Source organism: Andrographis paniculata, unplaced genomic scaffold (genome assembly GCF_009805555.1).
Source record: "Andrographis paniculata isolate CXL003 unplaced genomic scaffold, ASM980555v1 Contig75END, whole genome shotgun sequence".
NCBI lineage: Eukaryota > Viridiplantae > Streptophyta > Magnoliopsida > Lamiales > Acanthaceae > Andrographis > Andrographis paniculata.
In genome coordinates this window covers 2,023,827-2,034,153 of record NW_026137612.1, presented here as the reverse complement: position 1 = coordinate 2,034,153, position 10,327 = coordinate 2,023,827, and the positions used below count along the sequence as shown (strand labels likewise).

The 10,327-nt window shown below is 32.7% G+C and overlaps 1 protein-coding gene across 1 annotated transcript; it reads left to right on the top strand.

The window, feature by feature from the left end:
• The first annotated feature begins 4,231 nt into the window (after window positions 1–4,231).
• On the top strand, window positions 4,232–6,578 carry LOC127266405 (heavy metal-associated isoprenylated plant protein 3-like). The gene is made up of 5 exons (XM_051296641.1): window positions 4,232–4,356; window positions 4,469–4,637; window positions 5,058–5,284; window positions 5,419–5,497; window positions 5,866–6,578. Exons 1-5 carry the CDS (start codon window positions 4,339–4,341, stop codon window positions 6,447–6,449), a joined length of 1,077 nt encoding a protein of 358 aa, XP_051152598.1. The 5' UTR covers window positions 4,232–4,338; the 3' UTR covers window positions 6,450–6,578.
• The last annotated feature ends 3,749 nt before the right edge of the window (window positions 6,579–10,327 follow it).

The following is a 10,327-nucleotide window of genomic DNA, read 5'->3' as shown; positions in this document are numbered from 1 at the left end:
GATAATTAGTTAGTGTAATATTAAGAGATGAATTAACAAAAAAAAAAAAAAACATAAATTACATTCAAAAATTAAAAAGGCCCACATGGCTGTGCAGTCCAAAAGTTAAAAAAAAAAAAGAAAAAAAAAAGACTAACAATCTAATCAAAATCAGTACACTTAATACATTTACATACCAAAATCTCACATATCTACCATCTAACACACATAGCCTGTTTCGATACATAAAAACATGTCAAATTTTAGGATAAAATATTCTTTCCAAACCATGACAAAACAAGCTGAAAGTTTCCCTCCAATCCGTGTTAAATATTGTCTGAATCATAAACCAATAAATACAACAATCAGTATGAATTTTCATTTTTACTTTCACAGAATCAAGCCACATTAAATCACTAAACACCACTTCTTACCTCAACGACAAAAAAAGTTCTTACCATTGCAGAATTGAACAAGATGGTTCAATTTTTGCTAGGAACATGCCACGAAGGATTGAAGATGGTTCAACTGTTCTGTACGGACAGTGCGAAGACATTGGAAAGCTGCAAAAGAGCAAATTAAAAAAGGTGAGGCTGTTAGTATAAATAGGAAGAAACATGTGTCCAAAAAGATAAGATGACACCAAATTTGAATGAAATAGAAAGTCTACCGTTGATGCAAAGATCTTCTATTAGAAATATGGCAAAGGGCCTACAAACATCGAAATCAACTGTCCACAGATGGATAAAAGATAAGCATATTAGGCCGCATATAAGTGCAATCAGGCCAGAGTTCACTGATGTTAACAAACTCGCAAGGTTGTCTTTTTCAATACAAGCCCTAGATGTTCATAGGTGTATTGAAAATGCATCTTTTCAAAATATGCATAATGTAGTACACATTGATGAGAAATGGTTCTATATGACAAAGGCCACAATCGATATTACTTGACTCCTAACGAACAGGATCCAGATAGAGCTTGCAAAAACAAAAAATTCATTACAAAAGTAATGTTCATGTGTGCTGTTTCACGCCCTATTTGGGATCAATATGAGAATTTATTATTTGATGGGAAAATAGGAATTTTTCCATTCACAGAACAAGTTCCGACCAAAAGATCAAGCAAAAATTGAGTGGCCGGTACTTTAGAGACTAAACCAGTTCAATCTGTGACAAAACAGGTTACTAAAAGCTGTTTAATTAATCAGGTAAATTTTATTTGCCATAAGAGATATGGAGTGTGAGAAACATAGTTTTGATGTCTTCTATTCTAAACCAGTTTCTCTAATTCATTGTTGCATTTCAAAATAACAGAATCTATGCAGACTTATGTATGCAATTTATGTGTCTAATTTCTATATACAGATTATCCTAGCCATAAAAGAGAAGTGGCCACCCAATTTCTCGAAACACATATTGATACAACAAGACAATGCAAAACCATATATTAAAGGTGATGATGCAGACTTTGTTCGTACGGCAAATACAGATGGTTTCAACATAGTTCTTATCCAACAACCACCAAACTCTCCATACATGAATGTAAATGATCTAGGATGGTTTTGTGCAATTCAAACCTTGCAAACTGAAAAGTTATACAAAAGTGTCACTGAACTACTAGATGCTGTAGATTCCAGCTTCAAAGAATTGACACCACAATGTTTAAATAAGGTATTTTTAAGTTTACAAAATTGTATGATTTAAATAATGAAAGTAAAAGGAGGAAACTCTTACAAGCTCCTGCATTTGAAAAAGGAGAGCTTGTTGAGAGTTGGGAATCTTCCAAATCAACTAACTGTTTCAATGCAATTAGTGCATGAATGCATTCAGTATCTAATAGAAAAATGGGCTACCAATGGAATTGAAAAGGTTATGCATGACCTAGGTTATTAGAGATAGCAATATGTGAATGATAAAACTTTTGTAAGTAATTAAAGGTTACTACACTTGTGAAAATATATCAAAACAGGTTATTTTGTAAATGTTTTGTAAGAATGATTTATAAAATGATGAAGCAGTATGTATTTAGGCACATAATGTTAATGTTATATGATGAAATGCAAGCCACCAAAAAATATTTGTTTTCACAACTTTAACTCGAGTTCATGCTTAAGAATCTGAGTTCATAAATGAAAACATATTCACTTTGAGTATATGTACAAGAATCACTATCCGAAATGACATGCATAATGCGATCCGACAATAACATAACACTTAGAATGTTCAAAACCAAGAGAATCAACAATAACAAGACAATTAAGGCATTCACGAGCATGTGAAAACATCAGTAATTCTAATCAAAGTCAACCGATAGCAAAATCAAACCCTAACAACTTATTCAGGCAAGAATTGCAATATACTCATATTTTAATCCAACAACCCACAAATACGAGAAAAGTATGATTTAGATCTCACCAACGTCCTTTAAAGGGACGTTTTTGTAGGGACGATCGGAATAGGTAAATGGTAGGTTCCAAATCGTACTCGTGCTCGTCCTCATCCTCTGAGTCGGGGACAAATCCAAGCTCAAACCAAATATCGCCAGCTTCGGTGGGGACTCCAATGCCGCCTTCCAACCCCTTGTCCTTTACCGACGAACTTTGAGGACGAGGAGTAGTTGTAGGCGTGGTTTCGCAAATCGGAGGACTAACCTCAAGATCTAGTCCAAGATCGAGGGGCTCTTCCGCGTCTGGCACCCACCCACCATTGTCTTTGCACTCACCAAGCTTTTCGCCAGAGAAAATTACCAAATCACCATTGCCGGAGTAAAGACCAAAAAAGGGGGGCGTTGTTAGGCGATTTAGGGTTTTCGATTGGAGAATACCCACAATTAGGGCAGCGAGAAACCACGGTGGGGATAGGGTGTCGATCCTTCGGAGTCGGAGCAACAATCAACGGCACACGGCGGTGCGATGACATCGGCAGACAAAGGCGTCGACTTCTACGGTAAGATTTTCCAGATCGCGAAGAGAGAAATAAGACAAATGCGATGTGAGTATCTGGGTAGGTTTGGGGGTAAATTAAGATGAATTAAAATATAGCTAATCGAATCAGCTAGTCAAACCAGCTAATTGAATCAGCTAACAACTATCAACTAATTGAATCAGCTAACAACTATCAGCTAATTGTCAAACACGCATATCAAATTGTATTATGTATAATTTTTATTTATTTATTTAAAAAAATCAAATTACACTTCAAAGTCAAATAAAAATACATTTCAAATAAATATTAAATATTATCCTATTTATGTAAGATGTGTGTTTGTTTGGGGATTGAATTTTAAATACATTATTCATCTCATTTTTTCTCTCCAAAAACATCAAATCAAACACCTAATTTTTATTTTTTATATTATACTAAAAATCAATTTTACATTCAAAACATCATATCAACACCTATTTATATCACATCATACAACTATTCAAATTCAAAATTTTTACTATTCAAATCCCAACTCAAAATCCAAACTCCCAAACCAACACAATGTGAAATGTTATTAATTAGAAATTTTATTAAGTGTGATTAAATAATATTAGTGGAAGATCAATACTAATAATATTACAAAACTCTATTATTGTATTGAGTTCATAATTATGTCAATTTCATACATTAAAATAAACATTAAATTAAGACAGGATAAAATAACATTAAATTAAGACAGAATAAAATAATATTATCTACTACTCCCTCCGTCCACAAACTAATGTCCTATTTTTTTATTTGAGACGATTTAATAACTATTGTCCTATATTTATTTTTAAACACAAATTTTATATTTTTACCCTTCATTCATTTATTATTTTTAATCTTTATCTTATCATAAAGGATAAATTCGTCAATTTATACTAAAAAAACAATTACCTAAAAAAATCATACAAATATACTTTAGAACAACAAAAAAATGAACGGAGAAAGTATAATCTTGTATACTAATCACACTCTTACAATATAACTACAATAATAGTACTTAAGTTTTGACCTTCTTGAATAAATATATTATATTTTATAATTTTTAACGCTAATATTACTAGAATTTTTTTTTTCAAATTTCACATTCAATATATTTTTAATTTTACAAAACATTATATTCAGTACTCAAAATTAAAAAATTTGTTAAAAATTTTTAAAACATATATGTATTACCTGACTCGAACACGTGTTTAATTGTGATTGGGGGAATAACATTCATGCTCGTATCCTGTGCCGGGCCTCGACCCGGCCCGGAGGGCAAACCTAACATACGTACATCATGCTCAATAAAATCTGTATATATAATTTAAATTTAAGCATCTATAAATTCGGATTGTTGCCTCCATTTTTCACGCTTCAAACAATCGGGTTGAGCTTTGAGGAAAAATGGCGCAAACGGTTGAGGTAGGTCGTTAATCTTCTTCCAGTTATGAATTCGGCGATGGATTGTGCGAAGCATAATTTATAGTTTGTTCAATCATTTGCGGTTTTTGGATTTTATTCTTAACTATCTCAGAAAGTGGAGAGAAATGGTGCAGTGGAGAAGGAAGGCGGCGGGGAGAAGAAAACGGCAGGAGGTGGCGGGAAAAAGGAGGAGGAGGAACCGAATACCGTCGTGTTGAGGATGGACTTGCATTGCGAAGGCTGTGCGAAGAAAGTTACGCGATCCATCAGCCAGTTAGAGGGTAAATTTTGATCTATTTCATTTCCGATTCGTACACAGTTGGTTTGTCCATTAATATTGGGTATAATCCTTAGGTGAATCATAGAAAAAGCTATGGAAATTATCCTCAGCTTTTACTCTCCGAAATTTAGCAATCGATAAACTGTTTCCCATGTCAAATCGAAAGTTTTACTCTCCATTATATGCTCAAATTTAACATAGCACGAATTTTAATTTACAAAACTATGAGTTGATTTACAAATCTACTTAGTCCAGAACCAGAAAGTTCCATCGCCATAAATAATCTATGCTTATTATTATTTATTTATTTGAGAGCAGATATGATGTTTAAATGCGACCTTTGCTTTATCTCTGCACATTGAGCAATCATAAAGCTAATCAGTAGGGCCTGAAAATTATTGTTGTGGTCCAATTTATAAAGGTGTAGTGAAAGTGAAGGCTGACTGTGTTGGCAAGAAATTAACTGTGGTGGGGAATGTGGACCCTTTTTGGCTCCGGGAGAGAGTTGAGAGCAAGACCAGGAAGAAGGTGGAGCTCATCTCCTGTCCACAGCCAAAAAAGACCGGCGGAGGCGACGAGAAGGAAACTAAAGAGAAAACAGAGGAGGATGAGAAGGGTACCAATGGTGATCAGAAATTACCCAAGGAGGTAAGTAATTTCTTAATTAGTTGAATGTGCAAGTTCTTGAACTTTTCATTGATTGATTGGGAATCATATATCTTGATAGGTTGATCTAGTTTCCCTTTTTGTGTGTGTGTGTGGTTGTTGCTGTTCTTGATCAGGCTGTGGTGCTGAAAATCAAACTGCACTGTGGTGGATGCGCACATAAGATAAAAAGGGTCATATTGAAGAACATTGATGGTGAGTTCCCACAATTATCTTTTGCATTCATTATTTCTAATTCTAACTCTCTGTGTGTGTGTCTGTGATTTTATAAATATTCTATATTTAGGTGGTCTTAAATCCCAATTTTGATGTAGGATGTTCTTTTTTGTTGGAGTTAATCTTTTGTATATTTATTGTAAACAATCGAAATTGCATATTAAAAAAAGATTAAAGAATAGAGCTTGACTTTATTATTACTAGTTTAGAATGAAATGACTTGTACATGATAAGGCTAGCTTAGAGCATATGGTGAAGAACATTTACATACGATGATATCGATCCACCATGGATGTTACTCAAGTTAACCAAAAACTTATTTGTATATGTATATATATTGTTTGTAGGGGTTAACTCAGTTACAACGGATTTGCGAAAGGATTTGGTCACCGTGATTGGAACAATGGACACGAAACAAATTGCACCGTACTTGAAAGAGAAGCTCAAAAGAGGCGTAGAAATTGTTCCTCCTCCCAATAAAATCGAAAATAATGGAGACAAGAAAAAAGAGAAAGAAGGCGACAATGTTGTTGAAGAAACGAAAGCTAAAAATGGAGGAGAAGGAGAGAAAAAGGAAAACAAAATCGAGGAAGGTGATAGTAAGAAAAAAGAGGAGAGCAATGAAGACAAAAAAGAAGGCGTAGAGGGAATCAAAAGTGGCGAAGAGGGACCAATGGTTGGAGTGAACATGAACAAGACGGAGTACCATACTTATAATCCACAAACATACTACGCGATTCCTGCCGTGGACAATCAAGGTTTTGTTAGCCAAGACGACTACGGCTTATCTTCCTATCATCATCATCATCATCATCAAAGCTATTCGGTGCAAGGGCCACCTCCCCCGCCACCGCCAACATATTTGAATTCGTACGATCAAATGTTTGGCGGCGACGAAAATGAGAACTCTGCTGGATGCTCTGTGATGTAGCCATGGATGTATCCAAGCTTTGGTGAGGCTGAGTTTTCATATTTATAACTGTATATTTGTATGTATTCGTGCATGTATGTCGACCTATATATATAGTTTGAGAATAACAAGTTTCAATTTGTTTTGGTAGATTTCTTGTGTTGTTTTGTGACTAGGATTATTGGGAAAATAGTTTGAATTACAATCCAGCTCTCTTATCCTTTTTATTCCTTAATCATAGAATATTATTTATATGTTTTTCAATATATATATAATAAAATAAAATAGTGAATATTCAAAAAGTAAGAGGTCTTAATGTGTATGTATGCATTCTTTTCTTTTTTGTTTTCAATTTTTTGTCTTGTAAAAAAAAAAAGACAAAATGTAGTATTTCTATCGACTTTTTTTTTTTAATCGTTGATTAAATTTATATATTTTATCAGACGGAAATAATATATTTTTTATAACAAATAAACGTAAATACAAGCTTAAGAGGCAAAGGAGTATATGATTAAATAATTATGTGTATTATACTCGATAGTAATGATGATAAACTCAATTTAAAGCACAAAAAATTAAGAATACAAGTAAACAAAGCCTTTGGGTGTGCCGGGGTTTTATATTTTAATTTTAATTTTATATTTTTCAAATTTTTTATTCAAAAATATCCAATTAAATATTTATACTTTACTTACTATATTATATTATATTAAAATTAAATTTTATATTAAAAATATCAAATTAAATTATATTTATATCAAATCGGACAAAATTTTAGTATTCAAAACCGAATTCAAAACTCGACAAACATACGTATTGTTTATACTTAATTTAAATGCCAAGAAAGGTACATCAATATTAAAGAGAATTATTTCAAGATTGTTTTTAGCTAATATTTTGTTTTATTTTATTTATTAATTCTTGAAAAGATAGCATTGATAAATCATTATATAATAACAATAATAATATTACTATTATTAATGATAGGCCTAAAGATACAAACAAATTAGAAAGCCATGTAAGATAAGATAAGGTTTTCATCGAGATATAAAGCAATGATGAATTTGTATATTGAACACCTTTAACAGAATAAAATCGCATTTCCATTACGGCGTTGTAAAAGTCGCGTTTACAATAAGACCCACTGAAGGAGACGTCGCGCTTTCAATGTTAGGCCATGCACAGTGACGTGCGCTTTTGTCTGCATATTGATTCAATAATTTCACCTAAATGATCAATGATGATGGAGACTCCACACAATCATCATGCTTTGGTGTTTCATTTATTTATTTATTTTATTATCATTATTAATTTTTTTTTTCAAAAGATAATATAATTTGGATGTGATAAATATATTTATAGATAATGGTGGTTATATTGCTCGTTGGAATCGAATTTAGATTTTGCGAGATTTCAAGTTCCTTTTAAATATTTGCACTCCAAAATTAAACAATGTCGTTGGCTAAGGAATCGAAATCAATTGAGGTCTCAACAACGCTCCAAAAAGCATAGGCGGATTTGGAAAACTTTTTTTACTGGCGATATAGAAATTAAAAGTAAAATATATTAAAATAATAATATAATATTATTTTTCAATATTTATATTTTGAAAATATAAATTAATTATTTTAATGGGATATAATTTTAATTATTTGGTACCAATGACGATATTTTAGGTTTTAAAATTTAATTAGTCTAGGTTTTAAAATTATTAAATCTTCGTTAAATTAATTATTTTAATGGGATAATAATGACATTTTAAATTTTAAATGAGGTAACTAAATTTTTTTAGTGGTAGCATAATTATTAAATTATTGAAAACTTTTTAACGAAGAAAATCACTAGTGGTACATGTCTCAACTCAATTATTAGTAGATACGTTCCTGCCAAAAAGCCTGTCCGAAAGTCGTGAATCTCAGTCCTCCACCTTTGAGTTGCCACAAACATCAAAGATTCACTTTGAAGCAACCTCGAACATAAAAAATTGAAGCTTTGAGTAGATGATTTTGGATGATTTCGGATCTTAACAACTTAATCCAAATAGATTTGAAAGAAATCGGAAAAGATACATGAAATCATTGTAAAAATATATTGAAATTTGTTGGATTTTTGTCATTTGGATCCACCCCAAAACAAAACAGGGTAAATTATATATTACCTACCTGTGTTTTATTAAATTAGCGTAATATCCCCTCTATTAATAAAATCATTTTAAAACACACTGTATTTAATTTTGGTTGCATGCGCTCCACAATTAGATATAACTCTTAACACCGTTAATAATTTACACGTTTGGATCGTTATATCCCTAACCCACCAGATTCCACTTCGACTTCAACATTCTCACAATATTCCACTCCAACTTTAACCTAGGGCAGGATTTTATCGATTTTTTGTCGTTCACTGCCAAGTTCACCGTTTCGTCACTCAAATTTCCGATGTTCTCCCTAATTCCGAACTTCACCATTCTTTTTCGGTAAGTAATATCTTGCCCAATGAATGTTGATTTCTGAGTTTCATAGCTTTTGTTCTTCGATTTTTTAAATTATTTAAAGAATTTTGTATATTTCGTCTGTTTTGATAGGAGTGACTGCTAGTTTTTAATAATATCTTTTGATTTGGGGACCACCGGAAACGATTTGTTTAATTTTGGGGAGGGGCCGCAAAGTTCACTAAATGAAATTTCTAAACGTTCGGGGGAGCACCGTACATCATTTATAAATTAATTTGTGAATTTTAGTTGTTGTTGACCTTGATTTTTACTTTCGATTGAAATTACACAAAATTGAATTTGATTTGAAATTTATGCTCTGAAAGGTAGTGTGGGTTTTAGATTTAGTTTCTTGCCCATAATTTTTTTTATATGCAAATATGGAGGTTATATAATTTATCTATATATATGCTTTTAAAATATAATTATTTTTTATTTGTTAGAAAATTGTGCCTGTGAGATGGAGTCTACATATGAACCGCTCAATGTGAGAGAATATGGTAATCAAGAAGGAGGTATGGAGGAATATACACTAAATGATGATAATGTCGGTGGACAGAAAATTGTAAGCGATGTTAGCGGTGGCTTCGGAGATGAGATGGAGCATGGATGGGGAGGTGTTCGTGATGGCGAGGTGGGTGAGAGAATGACTGGAGCTTTTAGTCATATAACAACTTCAGAATTTCCTTACAAAAGATGCAATGAGTTATCTACAGACAGTGACTTTGATGATGGTATTGGGAAGGATTTGGAATCTGATGATCCCTCTTGGATGTATGAGGAGTTTGATGGGCCAAATGATGATGATATCTTCACTGACCAACCATCTGATAATTGTGGAAAAATAAAAGTATTGTTGAAAGAAGTGCGTTCATTGAGGCGAGAAAGAAGAAATTATAAACGAGAGGATAAACAAGAGCGAGCAAAATCAAGTATGACGGAAGAAGGAGCTGAATGGTACAGTGATTGTAATTCAGATTGTGATTTGGAAGGAGGAAAACAATCAGATGAAGAAAATATTTTGCCGATATATGGAGAGTGGGATGAGTCAACGCATATGGGCCAACATGATTTGGTTATTGGCATGAAGTTTCCTTCACAAGAGAAGTACAAAGAGGTTTTAAAAGATTGGACAGTGCGTAGAGGTTGGGATTTGAAGTACTCAAAGAAGGAAAAACATGTAGTGACTGCGCAATGTAAAAAATGGTGTGATTGGTCAATCAGAGCGTCTTCTATTACGAGGGGAAAAACATTTCAAATCAAGACACTCAAAGGAAAACACACGTGTGCACACATGACCACAAACTCACAGGCTGATTTCAGGTACTTTTCTTACACAGTCTTGTTGCTATTTGCATTATATATTGAACTTTTTACATGCCAAAGTGATTCAATATTTTCTTCTGCA